Raw genomic sequence first — 17,539 nt, 5'->3', positions numbered from 1 at the left:
CGTCACATCTGTAATGGTGCAGTGCTTTCCCACTACTGCACCAGAGTGTCAGCCTTAGTTTTTGTGCTCAAGTCCTGGAGTGGGATCTGAACTGGAACCTTGCGACTCAGGCGAGAACACTACCTGCAGGACATAACAGTTTCTTAACTTACTACAAAGGTGGAACATAACGCAGATATGGGATTACAGTTTAGCAGTGTTTAATCAGATCCATTTTCTAATTAAAAGCAAAATACTGCAGATGCTGGAATCTGAAACAAAAACAGAAAATGCTGGAAAATCTCACCAGGTCTGACAGCATTTGTAGGGAGAGAATAGAGCCAACATTTCAAGTCTAGATGACCCTTCAAAGGGCCATCTAGACTCGAAATGTTGGCTCTGTTCTCTCACCACAGATGCTGTCAGACCTGCTGAGATTTTCCAGCATTTTCTGTTTTTGTTCCATTTTCTAATGATGTGGTTAACAACGCTCAGATATTCAAACAGAGCCATTTTGCCACACTTTGCAATTTTGTCCCAGTGCTTATTAAAGACAAGAAGTCAAATCACACTTTAACATCTGAAATTTAGTTGCCTAATTTATATTTTGGTGGCGTCACATAACTGTGTAAATTTCAGCAAAATTCTTCTATTGCAGTAACAAATATAAATGACCCAATGATGGAAGCAGTGCGACTTCTCAACAAGGGCCATCGAGACAGGCAACTGCCTGAAAGAAGTATCTCCATGATCATTTTGTTAACTGACGGTCATCCAAATTCAGGTTATTAAAATTAAGTACCTTCCTTTGAAAAACTGGTTACAAAACTAAAGCTCAAAGCGGAACATGGACAAGGTAGATCTTAGAAGGATGATGTGAAACCTTCATTCTGAGGGTTCCTTAATTAGAGTTCATTGAAAAATATTGCAATATTTTATAATCTATGTTTTCTGATAATAAAATGCAAAAATAGAAATTAAACATCAAGACCAGAATGTTACCACCATTCACACCGGCGGGATTTTCCCATCCTGTTACAGTGAACGGAGATTTGGCTGGGTGCCAAATTCTCTGACCATGCTGGGAGTGTGGCATGAACGGCTAGTAAGATTGTGCCCAAAGCCTTTCTCCTAGAAATTTCCAAATCATGGGGATTGTCCCCATTACAAATTTGGGATTGTATTAGAAATTTTCCTGGGTTCCCTTGCCTAAGCGCTCTGAATTAATTCCCACTGCCTTCAATCCACTAAGGCCTTGGTGAGATCCAGGTGCAGAATATTTGTCCCTTCTGACTATATTTCACAATCTTAAAGAAAACAGGTTGTAGTCATACAGGCCCTTTCATGACCACAGCACCATCCAACATGTTTTACAGGTAATTAGTTATTATTGAAGTTTAGCCACTGCTGCCAATTTCCTCAGAGACATACGCAGGAATTTTATTGCCCGGCCGACACTGAATCCGAGCGGGTGAGGTGTTGTCCGGTGTATTTCTAATATCCTGCAGACTCACTCAACCAGCACTGTGTATAATGGATTTCACTCAAACACCCCTGCATATATCAGACAAAAGGACTACGCACACGAACTAATAGTAAATAACCAAGTAGCAACTTTATTCCAAACAGTAAAATATAGTTTTACAACTATAACAATTCTCTCTTGCTCTAGCCAATCGATCATTTAGAAATTTGTATACTACCCCGGATCCTCGCAATTCTGTCAGTACGTTGAACTCTCAAATCTCTCTCTCTCTCTCTCTTTCTCTTTGGCATGGAGGCGAGCTGCTCTTGTCACTGCCATGTCCTGACGCACTTCTGGGGAAGCTGGGGAAGTGGTTTCTTTCGAACGCTGCTAGCACATTTGTCTGGCTACCTTCTGGAATCTTCCGAGGATTTGGCCTGTCAGTGCTTAGGTCTGATTAATTTCACATCATGGTTGATGGGTTCTTCATTGCCTTCTCTGATCTCTTCCTTTGCCTCTTCTTTGAGGACTTTGTTGCTTATGGACCTTTCCTGTTGCCCTCTACCTGGAGTCTTATCCAATTTTCCGGTCCATAGCCGTTTGTTTCTTCTTGTTGTTGCTGCTTTAAATGTATCGCTACTTTAAGACTGTCATTTTTTTTTTTGCTCAGCTGCCAGCTTCTCTCTGTCCTTTTCCCATGCTTTTGGAATTTTGGTGCAAGCCTGGTTTCTCTCTTACTTTTTTGAACTTCTGAAACTTCTCCTTTTAATAAAGGAAAACCTTTTCAGTAATCTTGGGGAGCTTTCTTTTTCTTCAGGCTGTTTGGACAGCCTTTTTTCTTTCTTTTTTTTAAGATGTCTGTCTTTCTGTCAATTTCACTTGGAGACCTGGCAAAGTCTGTTTGAGGCCATTGTTTTTTAAAATTGCTATTTCTTTCTTTAAAATCTTAAGGACTTCTCTCCTTTTGTTTGAAGTCCATCAATGCAGCGATTCCTGCCATGGAACCCCCACAGTCTCTGCTCCAACGTTGGGAACTCACTGATGCACTATCAATCAAGCAAAGACTAGTTAGTATGCAAGAACAAATAGGCTTTTATTTGCAAAAGACTTGGAGCATACCCATGCTGATGAACTGGTCCGGCGACTGAGGCAGGGGGGTTGGGAGCAGTCACCTTTATACCTGGACCAGGGGGGGAGGAGTCTCAGGCAGGGCCGGCAGGGGCATGCCCAGGCATGTCACACATACACACAGGCAATAAGCTTAACAGTTGTTTACCACACTCACCAGTTTCAACTCCTTGATTTTTCCTGTACTTTGGGACACCTCACTTTGGGGCTTTTTTTACTTAAAGCACTGCTTTCTGTCTACCCCTTTATAAAAACTTTACAGTACCTCTATGTTTTTTTTAAACTTAATTTCTATTTTTAAAAACTTAAAGGCACAGCTCTTGTTTTCCAGTATTATTTTCTCTTGATTTTTTTTCTATATGTTTCTAAACTTTTGACAGTACCAGCCAATTCAGGTTTGTTCTGCATCTGTCCCTCAGCCACTCTAAGGCTTCCTGCACCGCCTCACCTCCTAGTCTACAATGTTAGCTGAGGTACAATTCTGTATTTTGCTCACCCTCCTTGTGGATTTTGACTGAGGGGTACTGGCATATTCTCTCTCTTGCCCACACAGCTTGGAACTGTCTATCTTTTCTGATTCCACATTACTCAGGATCTGGCAATATCTCAACATCATAAATGGGTCTGTGAGAGGCATTTGGGCGAGTACTTTTTTTAAGACTTAGATTAAAACAGGATACTCACAGGTGTCGGGCCAGAGGCAGTGTCATGATACTCTTATCCTCGTTGTCAGATGAAACGAAGCATTTTCATAGACTTCAGTAAAACACAAAATGATTTAATAACAAGAAGAATCATATAGCAATACAGCACCTAGCCCCCTACATGTATCCTTCCAAAGAGAGGACTCCACCTTCTGGGTGTGATTACCCACTCTGACTCCCAATTAGTCACCCAGGCCAGGTGACCTTCTGTGTTTCCCTTAAAAGAACAATCACTACAATATGTCATGCAATATATGTATCAGTGATAAAATTATTGGAATGTATAAGTTAAGTCACTCTATAAGTGGGACCTAAACTATTAATAATGTTACCAAGTTAAACCTTCTCCCATCCCGGTAGAATCCCTTAAAAAGTTTGTGAAAAGTAGAAATATTTCATTAATCATTTATTTTACCTGAGGTTAGTAGCACATTGGCTCACTTCACTAAATGGACAGTTCCAAACTTAATTATATTTATTTTTATTACAGGAGAATCAAACCCAACAAAAATCCAGCAGAATGTTAAAGGTGCTGTCAATGGCAGGTACACCGTCTATTCCCTTGGTTTTGGTTTTGATGTTAATTACAATTTTCTGGAGAAAATGTCACTGGAGAATGACGGTGTAGCACGGAGAATTTATGAGGATTCAGATGCTCCCTTACAGCTCCAGGTAAAAATGATTATTAAATATTTACTGATATTGTCTCACTTTCTATGGTCCAGAATCTCCTCAGAGATGTTCCTATTACTGCTGTACCTACAAAACAAGTGCAACCGAAACTCTATTGACACTAACAAACTGAATTATAACTGCACTGCTGGCAAAGTGATAGTGTTGGAGTGGGAGTATCTGTGAAGAAATCCGCAGAATTTCACTCACCTCTTCCCACGAGTTATCTTATGTACTACTTTGTATAATGATTGGTAACTTGTGTCTTGTAAGTCTGACTTGCAGTATAAGTTGTCAAACACACTGCAGCTGTTTAATTCAATCTTCGTTCCACGTGTGGTTTCATGTGAGCAGAAGAACTTAAGCAAGGAAGAACATACAAAATATGAGCAGGAGTTGACTATTTTGATACCTCAAGCCCCCTCTGCCATCCAATAAGAGCACTGCTGACCTGACTGGGTTTCACTTCTACTTTCTTGCCTGCCTTAGAATCACAGAATCCCTATAGTATGGAAGGAGGCCATTCGCCCCATTGAGTCTGTACTGACCACAATCCCACCAGGCCCTATTCCTGTAAGGTTGAGAAGGCGGGCCCTTCATGAATAACCTCAGCCGGTACAGCAATTGAACCCGCACTGTTGGCATCGCTATGCATTGTGAACAATCCATCCAGTTAACTGAGCGAACTGATCCCTTTAACTCATAGACCTTCACTCCCTTGTGATACACTGCTCTTTGGGGCAGTGAATTTCAAAGATTAACAACCCCAGAAGAAGAAATTCCTCCTTATCTCCAACTTAAGTGGGAGACACTTTATTTTGAAACTGCCTCATGATTAAGTGGGTCCAACCACCAGGGTTTCTGTTGCAATAGGCTGTAGTAAATTTGATTTGATTTGATTTATTATTGTCACATGTATCAGCATACAGTGAAAAGTATTGTTTCTTGTGCGCTATACAAAGCATACCATTCATAGAAGAGGAAACGAGAGAGTGCAGAACGTAGTGTTACAGTCATAACTAGGGTGTAGAGAAAGATCAACTTAATGAAAGGTAGGTCCATTCAAAAATCTGATGGCAGCAGGGAAGAAGCTGTTCTTGAGTTGGTTTGTAGAGTCATAGAGTCATAGAGGTTTACAGCATGGAAACAGGCCCTTCGGCCCAACTTGTCCATGCCGCCCTTTTTTTGAAAACCCCTAAGCTAATCCCAATTGCCCGCATTTGGCCCATATCCCTCTATACCCATCGTACCCATAGAACATAGAACATAGAACAGTACAGCACAGAACAGGCCCTTCGGCCCACGATGTTGTGCCGAGCTTTATCTGAAACCAAGATCAAGCTATCCCACTCCCTATCATCCTGGTGTGCTCCATGTGCCTATCCAATAACCGCTTAAATGTTCCTAAAGTGTCTGACTCCACTATCACTGCAGGCAGTCCATTCCACACCCCAACCACTCTCTGCGTAAAGAACCTACCTCTGATATCCTTCCTATATCTCCCACCACGAACCCTATAGTTATGCCCCCTCGTAATAGCTCCATCCACCCGAGGAAATAGTCTTTGAACATTCACTCTATCTATCCCCTTCATCATTTTATAAACCTCTATTAAGTCTCCCCTCAGCCTCCTCCGCTCCAGAGAGAACAGCCCTAGCTCCCTCAACCTTTCCTCATAAGACCTACCCTCCAAACCAGGCAGCATCCTGGTAAATCTCCTCTGCACTCTTTCCAGCGCTTCCACATCCTTCTTATAGTGAGGTGACCAGAACTGCACACAATATTCCAAATGTGGTCTCACCAAGGTCCTGTACAGTTGCAGCATAACCCCACGGCTCTTAAACTCCAACCCCTTGTTAATAAAAGCTAACACACGATAGGCCTTCTTCACAGCTCTATCCACTTGAGTGGCAACCTTTAGAGATCTGTGGATATGAACCCCAAGATCTCTCTGTTCCTCCACAGTCTTCAGAACCCTACCTTTGACCCTGTAATCCACATTTAAATTAGTCCTACCAAAATGAATCACCTCACATTTATCAGGGTTAAACTCCATTTGCCATTTTTCAGCCCAGCTTTGCATCCTATCTATGTCTCTTTGCAGCCTACAACAGCCCTCCACCTCATCCACTACTCCACCAATCTTGGTGTCATCAGCAAATTTACTGATCCACCCTTCAGCCCCCTCCTCTAAGTCATTAATAAAAATCACAAAGAGCAGAGGACCAAGCACTGATCCCTGCGGAACTCTGCTAGCAACCTGCCTCCAATCCGAAAATTTTCCATCGCAATTTTCCATGTAACTATCTAAATGCTTTTTAAAAGATAAAATTGTACCTGCCTCTACTACTACCTCTGGCAGCTTGTTCCAGACACTCACCACCCTCTGTGTGAAAACATTGCCCCTCTGGACACTTTTGTATCTCTCCCCTCTCACCTTAAACCTATGCCCTCTAGTTTTAGACTCCCCTACCTTTGGGAAAAGATATTGACTATCTACCTTGTCTATGCCCCTCATTATTTTATAGACCTCTAAAAGGTCACCACTCAGCCTCCTACGCTCCAGAGAAAAAAGTCCCAGTCTATTCAGCCTCTCCTTATAACTCAATCCATCAAGTCCCGGTAGCATCCTAGTAAATCTTTTCTGCACTCTTTCTAGTTTAATAATATCCTTTCTATATTAGGGTGACCAGAATTGCACACAGTATTCCAAGTGTGGCCTTACCAAAGTCTTGTACAGCTTCAACAAGACGTCCCAACTCCTGTATTCAAAGTTCTGACCGATGAAACCAAGCATGCCGAATGCCTTCTTCACCACTCTGTCCACCTGTGACTCCACTTTCAAGGAACTATGAACATGTACCCCTAGATCTCTTTGTTCTGTAACTCTCCCCAACATCCTATCATTAACTGAGTAAGTCCTGCCCTGGTTCAATCTACCAAAATGCATCACCTTGCATTTGTCTAAATTAAACTCCATCTGCCATTCGTCAGCCCACTGGCCCAATTGATCAAGATCCCGTTGCAATTGGAGATAACTTTCTTCACTGTCCACTATGCCACCAATCTTGGTGTCATCTGCAAACTTGCTAACCATGCCCCCTATATTCTCATCCAATGTACATGATGTCAGACTTTTGTATCTTTTTCCCGACGGAAGAAAATGGAAGAGAGAATGTCTGGGGTGTGTGGGGTCCTTAGTTATGCTGACTGCTTTGCTGGGGCAGCGGGAAGTGTAGACAGAGTCAATGGATGGGAGGCTGGTTTGTGTGATGGATTGAGCTACACTCACGACCTTTTCAAGTTTCTTGCGGTCTTGGGCAGAGAGGTCAGCCCTAAATCCAGCCCTATGTATGCAAATCAAGGGCTTCCAACCAGATTTCCTCTATGTTATTTTAAAAGTCTTGTAAAGTCATCCAGAATTTCCTTGTCTTACGTTAACAATTTTCTCCTACGCTTGTTGCTATGTTTTTTCAGATATAAATGGAGGACAATAAGAGATTCAATTACCAACAACCACGGGGCGGCACGGTGGCCCAGTGGTTAGCACTGCTGCCTCAGCATTAGGGACCTGGGTTTGATTCCCAGCTTGGGTCACTGTCAATTTAAAGTTTATTTTATTAGTGTCACAAGTAAGCTTACATTAACACTGCAACGAAGTTACTGCAAAAATCCGGAGTCTGCACATTCTCTCCATGTGTGTGTGAGTTTCCTCCGGGTGCTCCATTTTCCTCCCACAGTCCGAAAGACGTGCTGGTTAGGTGCATTGGCCATGCTAAATTCTCCCTCAGTGTACCTGAACAAGCACCGGAGTGTGGCGACTAGGGGATTTTCACAGTAACTTCATTGCAGTGTTAATGTAAGCCTACTTGTGACACTAATAAACGAACTTTAAATAAACTAAATTGAGAAGTCTTTCACATTCAGGAATTCTGCAGTTTATTGATCTATCCTTTGAGGCAAGAGCACAGATATTTTACCCTGTGGTACTTTAAATGGCCACCAAATGAATGCTTCCTGAGCAAGCAAGTGGTTAAGTTCAGAACTAAAAACGAGTAGAAAAGCACACAAAACCTCAATATCAGGAGCAAATGGTCCTGCAAATGCATTTCGACCTCTGTTTGTGTTGCGCGGGGAGTTTCCAAGCTTAATCTCTCATCGGTATTATGATTGTTTAGAAAGTATGTCAAATTCTTTGTTTTCTTTTTCACAGGGTTTTTATGATGAAGTGGCCAATCCCTTGCTTCTGGACATTGAATTGCAATATCCAGAGAATGCCATTTCAGATTTAACTCAGGCCAATTTTAAACAGTATTACGATGGCTCTGAAATTGTCGTGGCTGGCAAGATTTCAGACAACAATCTGAATTTTCTCGTAGCAGAGGTCCTTGCTCAAACTGTAGGTACCCTCTATCAGTTATTTCAATTTATATATTGGGTGGAAAATAGAAGACAGTATTGCATGTAGGAAGTTATTTAACCCATTGTGCCTATGAAAGAATTATCTCTTCACCTCTGTTTCTTTCTCCTTCCCTCGTACCTTACCAAAAATGTTTTCTTATAATTAATTATCGGCTTCCTGTTTAAAAGATTCTACACCCAACAGGGTAATAGCACCTCTGTGTTCCTTAATTATAACCTTTGAATCTTCAAGTATGTCATTCCTTTCCGGTGCTATAATAGTACTTTTGATCAAGCTCATTCCTCCTTTTTATTCCACCCTATCTCTCCTGAATATATTGTAGCCAGAAACATTAAGTAACCGTTTGCCTCCTGTTTGAGCCAACTCTGTTAGTGCCACCCTGGAATCCTGACTTCATGGGACAACTTGTGCCTGCAACTCAGCAACCATGTAAGTGCGGCATGGTGATGCAGTGGTTAGCTCTGCTGCCTCACAGTGCCAGGGACTCAGGTTCAATTCCTGGCTTGGGTCATTACCTGTGCGGAGTCTGCACATTCTCCCCGTGCCTGTGTGGGTTTCCTCCGAGCGCTGCGGTTTCCTTCCACAGTTCAGAGATGTGCAGGTTAGGTGGATTGGCTTTGCTAAATTGCCCCTTGGTGTCAGAGGGATTAGCAATGTAAAAACGTGGGGTTATGGGGATAGGGCCTGGATGGGATTGTGGTCAGTGCAGACTCGATGGGCCAAATGGCCTCCTTCTGCACTGTAGGGATTCTATTCGATGACATTTACCACGATCCTGACAGTTACACACATGCATTTTAAACCGATCTTAGTCTGCCCTAATGTTTTATCTGTCAGGACCTTCCTGTTTCTGATCTACCCTTTATTCGATTGCTGGTTAACTCCTTCAGTTCTATGTGCATTTGTATCTCTTCTCTGATGCTTCATTGTGGTACCCTACCCTGCCAAATTATTTAAAGCACCCCTCTGACCTCTTCATGCCTTTCAGTTATTGATGACGACTCATAGAAAGAAGTTTTCTCCATCCCCCTGATAAAACCCCTTCATAAATTTGAATGATTCAATCAGATCTTCTCTTAATTTCACTGTTTTAATAAAAGTCCAATGTCGCCATTCTGACCTCAGCGCCTGAACTTCTTATTGTGAATTGAATCTGTCTGAATGTCATCTGTAACCATTCCGCAGCCTTGACAGCCTTCTCAAATAAGATAGTGGGAAAGTGCACTCAGTGGCCTGGATTTTCACCAACAAGACAGGCAGCAGGAGCCACAAAAATTATTGGCTTAACCCACCCACCTTGAGGGAAAGTGCCCACAAGGATGGGGATCTTCACTGCAGAGGGGTGGGTGCAGTCTGGAATTGGGCCATCCGGCCCTGGGAAAAGTGGAGGTGGGCCATTTTAAAGACCAGCCTCAATGCTGTGGAACCTAGAGTCATAGTCAAAGAGGTCATCGAGGTTTACAGCATGGAAACAGGCCCTTCGTGCCCAACTTGGTCCCAATTAAAATTAAAATGGAAAGCTCTTCAGCCCTTCACTCTTCAAAACCCCCACTCTCCCCATGCCTCATTTATGATACTTCATGCACCTCTCCCACCCACTCTATGGCCCCTCATGCACCCCACACCAAGCTATGGCACTCCCATGTCCATTCATCCACTATAGAAGCAATGAACCTATAGTGACAGTAAGATGTGTTTTTTAAAAAAAGCTTTAAGAAAAATCATTCATTGATAATTTTCCATTCTTCAGAAACCATTAATAGGTCAGGGCAATAAAGATGTCAAGGATTCATACCCTTAAAGGTTTGAATAGATGAAGCTGCAGGCATTTAAAATTTCAAATATTGTGTAAATAAACATTGTGAAATCGACAGCAGAGAGCCAGAGCTGTCAATCAAGCAATATTAGGTCTGGGGCTCCGGTGTTTCAGGACTCTAATGGATGCCTGGGCTCTCAACCAAGAATGTATAATGAGGGGCCGTAGGTGATGGGTTGGGGAGCACATTTTGACATGGCGATCATGGTAGGCCATGGGTGGTTGAGGGAGCCATACTTTGGCATGAGGAGGACATTTACAACTTACCCTTTTTCCCTCTGAGGATCGTGAACTACAAGCCCTTTAAAAACTGACCCGCCTCCGTGAAAATTGCTGAATAGGATACGCCCATCACCGCAATGGAGCCTGTCAGATTGCGAGTGCGAGGTGTGGACTTTTGACCGGAAGCAGCCTGCATTCTTTAAAGACATCCAAAAATCACACAGCCTAGGAATGAGATCAGGACCCACCCGACATTTTTAAAGGCATTTCCCGTGTCATCCCAATTTAGTGAAAATCCAGGTCTATGTTGCAAATATTAAAAATTTGGATAGGTTTAGTATTATCTCTTTGCTTTTCTACTCTGAACTTCTATGTGTAAAATCACTTATCAACTTGTCTTCGTACTGTCAAACACTTTTCTCTCAGCTCCTTTTAAAATGTTATCGTTTCATGTACATAACCTCTATTTTACTGCCAAAATGTTTATTCTTACATTCTCTATATTAAATATCAACTATGATTTATCCGCCCAATCAGAAGACCAGTTTGTGCCTCCCAGGAGATAATCGGGGGTAATTTAAACATTTGATGATGGTGTTGTGCAGGAGATATTGGATTGGTAGTTTTTTCGACATCTTTCTTGATTTTTGTTTCAATTAGCCTCACTCAGTTCTCTTAAAGGTTATCCATGCTCCTTATTTTTATATTGGCTGCCAATTTTGATATTGTGTCTCCAAAATCCAAATCATTTGGATAAAATGAAAAGATCACGGGGGCGATTCTCCCAGCCCACCGTGCTGCTCTGGCAGTGCAATGGGCCAGCAGACATCAGCGGAGGCCATTCCGCAGGCTTCCCGCTGGGCGGCCGGCACCATCAGCTCCGCGCTGGTAATTGGCGCAAAGCTGATTTCAATTTTGTAATTGCAATTAGCATATGATTAGCAGGCCCGGGACTGAGGTTTCCAGGCCCGCTTGCATCTCCCTCTTCCCCCATCCGGCCAGGAGTGGTTCACTCCAGCCAGGTTTACAACTGCTCTCCACTAACGGGGAACAGGCAACCCGACCCTGCTGGAGGGAAGAGAGGCCATTGAGGCTCCCCCAGGAGGTCAGGTGTAAGAGGGGGTGCCCCCTGGGCAGTGCCAGCCAGCCAGTACCAACATGGCCATCTGGCACTGCCCAAGGGGCAGACTGACAATGCCCAAGGGACACCTTGGTACTGCCCACCAGGCATCGGGTCGTGACAAGGGAATGGGGACAGAGGAGGCGGGGCCTATTTGGGGGGGAGCGATTGGTGTGGGTGAAAGGGTGAGCCCACTGCCACTCTGCCAGAGCATCACAGGCAGAAGGAGGGAAGAGGAGATCAGGGCTGGCCATCCAGGTTGGGGGGGGGGGGGGGGGGGGGGGGGGGGGGAGGGGGACGGTGGTGGAGGGGGGAACGCAGCTGCTGGGGGGCGCTTTGGGACTGCCGTGGTTGGGATTGTTGGGAGGGAGGGGGGTACGATGATCAGGAGATTGGGGCTGGCTGGGTGGAGGGTCGGGGAGAACGGAGCTGGTTGGCTCGGGGAGGTCTGGGAGGCCAGCGATTGGTGGGGGGGGGTCGGAGGGGCAGCGATGGGAGGCTGCAGGGCTGGCCAGCGATTGGGAGGCTGGCAACGTGGGGGTAGTGCGCATGCACCAAACTCCGCGCTGGCAGATCAGCACATGCGCAGTGGCCCGCTCAATGCTATTCTGCCGGCCCTTTGGGTGCTAATAGGCCCCGCCCACAAATTTTCAGAGGGAATCATGCTGAGGCACTCTGCAATGCTTGGAGCGTGGGAAATTTGATCTGAAAATCCAAAATTGGTGGAGTTACTCCCGTTTTCACACGAATCGGAGACTTAGAATATTTTGGGAGAACCCCAGCCCACACTTTCATCAGTAACTGATGGGAAGCACAGCTCTACTGTATTCCATCTAAACCAGTTTCTATACATGCTTCCACACTCCCTTTAATAATGTGTTCACTTTTGTCAACAAGCTTGCAAAGCAACCTCTGGCCAAATGTCTTTGAAAGAAACATCCATTTCCTTTATCAATACTTCCACTACTTCCTTAAAAAATGAGATATGGCTGGCCTTTTATGAATTCCCATTGGCTGTCCTTAACCAACCCATGTCTCTTATGCAAAATATTTCATTTTATTCCATGTAATAGCCTCTAGAAATTTAGCCACTGTTGATGTTAGGCTGGTGGGCCAGTCATTCCCTGGTTTGCCCCTTCTTTAACAAAGGTGTTCTATATTCAGATTTTGCACTGTCCCTCGTCACAATCTCTTTGCTCTATCCCTGCAGTTGGAACATTTTAAGTACTACATTTCCTCCCTCATTTCTTCCTACATTCCACTGGAATATTTTATAACCATAAATGTTCAGTTTCCAGTCTTTTCCTGGTCTGAGCTTTATATCATACCACAGACTTGTGCTTCAAGATTCCCAGTTTTATTCATAGTACCTTACCTATTAACCATGTACCCCCACTTAATCTCATAGAATCTCTACAATGTAGAAGGAGGCCATTTTGCCCATCGGGTCTGCACCGACTCTCTGACAGAGTATCCTAACCAGGCCCTCTCCACCACCCTATCCCTGTAACTCCACACATTTACCATGGCTAATCCAACGAACCTAAACACCTTGGGACACTAAGGGCCATTGTACCATGGCCAATCCACCTAACCTGCACATTTTTGGACTGTGGGAGGAAACTGGAGTGCCCGGAGGAAATCCACGCAGACACGGGGAGAATGTGTAGACAGTTACCCGAGGCTGGAATTGAACCCAGGTACCTGGCGCAGGGTGACAGCAGTATTAACCACGGTGCCACTGTGCCACCCACCTGTTTGATATTGTTACCGAGTGTGGTCTATCCTTGTAAAGATCTGTTCCTTTTTATCTTTCCAAGTCTTTCTTTTTTAACCTTTCTGCTTCTTTGTCATGCCTGCCCCCTTTCCCCTGCAGATTTTCTTGAACCCTTGCCTTCAGCATTCACTTTTCCCCTAGCATTGTAAGAAGTCTCACAACACCAGGTTCAGGTCCAACAGGTTTATTTTGAATCACGAACTTTCGGAGCGCTGCTCCTTCATCAGTTGAGTGGGCCCACTCACCTGATGAAGGAGCAGCGTCCTGAAAGCTTGAGATTCTAAATAAACCTGTTGGACTTTAACCTGGTGCTGTGAGACTTCTTACTGCGCCCACTCAAGTCCAACATCGGCATCTCTACATCACTCTTTGAATTGGACATTGGACCCAGCATTGTTCAGTTGAAGTTCACACATTGTACTCCTGATAAGAACATAATCATGAAGAAAGCACTCAAACATAACATTCTTCACATCCTTAGGACATCTCACGTTATTTCATATACTTTTGAAAAGTGGTTGATGTTGTTATGTCAGCCACCATGGCAGCCAATTTGCACAAAGCAAGGTCCCAAAGCAAACAATGAGGGGCGGGATTTTCCAGCCCCGCTCGCCCCGAAACCGGAAAATCCCACCAGAGGTCAATGGACCTTTCCATGGTCTACCCCTCGCCCGCTAAGATTCCCATGGCTGGCGGAATGGGAAAATTCGTCTTCAGATCTCTGACTAGTTCTGTTGCAGTATAGAGATAAATATTTTGTGAAAATAATTTGTGTACTTTGTGCCTAACATGAAAACATAATCAACAGCAAATTGTGAATTTCTGTCATGCATTAAAGTATGCATGACGGGGCGGCACGGTGGCACAGTGGTTAGCACTGCTGCCTCACAGCACCAGCGCCAGGGACCCGGGTTATACTCGCGGCTTGGATCACTGTCTGTGTGGAGTTTGCACATTCTCCCCGTATCTGCGTGGGTTTCCTCCGAGTGCTCCGGTTTCCTCCCACAGCCAAAGATGTGCGGGTTAGGTGCATTGGCCATGCTAAATTGTCCCTTAGCGTCAGAGGGACTAGCCAGTGTAAGTGCATGGGGTTATGCGGATAGGGCCTGGGTGGGATTGTGGACGGTGCAGACTCGATGGGCCGAATGGCCTCCTTCTGCACTGTAGGATTCTATGATTCTATAATGTATGTTCCCGATACTTAAACACAAGTTTCAGCTGAAACCTTTAATTCTCCCACAGGCCAATGAAAACCTAACTCTACAAACTAAAGTGAAGGTATCAGAAGCTGAAAGTGTCACTCAGCAGCAGCAATACATTTTTGGTGATTTTACTGAGCGACTGTGGGCTTATCTGACCATACAACAGCTCTTTGAGAAGCGGTAAAGTAGCAGGAGTTTTCTGCCTATGAGCTTGAAATGTAACTGATATACAAGCCGTGATTCACACACTTGCACAGCTGATATTCAGCACCTGAAAGATAGGTTAATGGTTTGGTTCTTAATCCTTCATTATCTTTTATTCTTACTAACTGTAGCTGTCACTAGAGCAAAATGACTAATAATCGCGAAGTTTAATTATCTATTTTGATTAATCGTAGAGGAATATCACACAGGCCGTTAAAAATTTTTGCAGGAATAATTCTTTAAATGACAGCACAGGTATTTACTGTGCTTCATATGATACAAAATTAATTGCTACCAATTGTTATCTTCAGGGTTTCTGCAGATACAAATGAAAAGAAAAACCTAACAGATCGAATCCTGGAGCTTTCACTCAAATACAGCTTTGTAACTCCTTTAACATCAATGGTCGTCACAAAACCAGAGGAAAACAAAAATGACACTTTTGTGGCTGACAAACCACCAGAAGATGGTAATGTTTGAATAAAACTACATTTCATTCAATCTTGATTTTGCAATTGACACTCACCTTGTTTATCAGTCAACACATGATGCGTACGTTTAATTTAAAAAGCTACATGTTTATGTTAATATGCAAAACATTTTTCAATTAATCATTAAATTTCTCCAAAAGCAAAGATCAAAAATTAAATTTGACAGTAATAAACGGGCGCTATCTTACGAATGTCAAAAAAGTCTGAAAATGGGTGTCTTTGAGATGAGTTTTTTGGGCGAGTTTGGCAATGAAATCTTAAGGCACTCTGTCACTTTTTTGGACAGCATTGCAATTTGCACCAATTGGGGGAAGGGGCCTAAGCTCACTGCTTGGGGCGCCGTTGCGTAGGTTGCGCAGGCACCCTGATCTCCCAGTGAACTGGGAGACCTCCTGCAACCGCACCCCCCCCATTGTTGGTAGCAGTGTAACTCTCCCCACCCCGCCACATGGCAACATGGGTCGCCGGCATCGCCCGACATTCTGAACAAGTCAGAATTTTTCATGATTGTCAAAGGCAGCAGAGATTTAATTGTATTTGAGAAAATTAGTTGATCTTCCATGAAATTGTTCCTTAGATGCACATGCACCATTTTATAATGTAAAAAATATGATGCTATGAAACACACATATTATGCAGTAACATTAAAATCCTGTGCAGTTGCTTCCCAAAACAAATTTGAAAACAACATCAGGAAGGTAGGCAAAGTGGCAAGTGAGGTGTTGGGGGAATGGACCAATGTGTTCCTCCCCACATGTCATTTTCCGAGCTGCAGGAATGTTGGCAGGTTAGCCGCCTGTGATCTCATGTGCATCTGGTCCTGCTCTCTGCTCCTGCCTCAGCCCATTGCTACTGGAAACCTTGTCAATTATTTTGTGATTTCAACATTCAACTATCCTTCTGCTGCCCTGGATGTCTTCCCACCCTCCACATCCTGTCAGCTTCAACTCATTAAAAAAAAAATCTGCTGCCTGTATCCTATTTTGTACCAAGTCCCTTCTGCCTAACATCCCTGTCCATATCTTTTTGGGCGCAAAGCCAATCCTGCTGGCAAAACAGTGCCAGTAGCGTTTGGTGCGGCACAAAATGGATGCGAACCCGACTTTTGGCTTCGAATGCAATCTTACCGGTTTGCCACACCGATCGACCAGTGTAACGAACTGGTAAGATTGCACCCTGTACATGTAGCTGTCCAAGCCCTACGTCCAAGAATTCTTCTCTAAACCACTTTATACAGTTGCCTCTTTAAAGACCTTAAACCTTTAGACATAAATCCTTCTCTGAATTTCCATTCATTTTTATCTGATCACTCCTGTGAAGCATCGTTGAATGATTTACAAAATTAAAGGTGCTATAGAAATGCAAATGAAAGCTCATTGATCAGTTTCTATCTCCATAAATGTTGTCCAATCTGATCAGCTTTCCAGGGGGAGAGTGTGGTGTAGTGTTAATGTCACAAGACTAGTAGCCTAGAGGCCCCAGCTAATATTCTAGAGTGACGGGTTCAAATCTCACTCATTGATTAGTTAAGAAGATCTGGAAATGAAAGTTAGTATCAATAATGGTGACCATTGTAAAAACTCATCTAGTTCACTCATTTTTTTAAAGTTTATTTATTAGTGTCACAAGTAGGCTTGCATTAACACAGCAATGAAGTTACTGTGAAAATCCCCCAGTCTCCACTGTCCAGCACCTGTTCGGGTACACTGAGGGAGACTTTAACGTGGCCAATGCACCTAATCAGCACATCATTTAGACTGTAGGAAGAAACCAGACCACTCAGAGGAAACCCATGCAGACACGGAGAGAACATGGAGACAGAGACCCAAGCCGGGAATCGAACTCGGGTTCCTGGCACTGTGAGGCAGCAACGCTAACTACTGTACTGCCACTGTCCGCCCTTTAAGTTAAAGTAAATTAACATTGTCTGTTTTGATATAAATGGAAGCTGCTATTGTACATCTGATTTTTTTAAAATTCATTCGTGGGACATGGGCGTCGCTGGCTGGCCAGCATTTATTGCCCACCCCTAGTTGCCCTTGAGAGTCAAACACATTGCTGTGGCTCCGGACTCACATGTAGATCAGACCGGATAAGGATGGCAGATTTCCTTCCCTAAAGGTCATTCGTGATCCAGATGTGTTTTTCCGACATGGTTTCATAGTCATCTTAATTCCAGATTTTAAAAAAAATTGAATTCAAACCCCACCTTGTGCCGTGGCAGGATTCAAACCCGGGTCCCAAGATCATCAGCTGAGTTTCTGGATTAATGGTCTAGCGATGATACCACTAGGCCATCACCTCCCCCTGTATCCCTCTTATTCTCTTTCATTCTC

At 43.8% G+C, this 17,539-nt stretch overlaps 1 protein-coding gene across 1 annotated transcript in view; it reads left to right on the top strand.

Moving 5' to 3' along the window:
• The window catches only part of LOC144485619 (inter-alpha-trypsin inhibitor heavy chain H3-like), a 105,606-nt gene that overhangs the window by 62,939 nt on the left and 25,128 nt on the right, over positions 1 to 17,539 (top strand). Inside the window, exons 9-13 of the mRNA XM_078203720.1 lie at positions 638 to 763; positions 3,767 to 3,948; positions 8,162 to 8,347; positions 14,549 to 14,688; positions 15,024 to 15,181. Coding sequence (XP_078059846.1) covers positions 638 to 763; positions 3,767 to 3,948; positions 8,162 to 8,347; positions 14,549 to 14,688; positions 15,024 to 15,181 — 792 coding nt within the window. The remainder of the gene's footprint in view (positions 1 to 637; positions 764 to 3,766; positions 3,949 to 8,161; positions 8,348 to 14,548; positions 14,689 to 15,023; positions 15,182 to 17,539) is intronic.

Source organism: Mustelus asterias, chromosome 3 (genome assembly GCF_964213995.1).
Source record: "Mustelus asterias chromosome 3, sMusAst1.hap1.1, whole genome shotgun sequence".
NCBI classification, from domain to species: Eukaryota; Metazoa; Chordata; class Chondrichthyes; order Carcharhiniformes; family Triakidae; genus Mustelus; species Mustelus asterias.
This window is presented reverse-complemented; position numbering and strand designations above follow the sequence as displayed.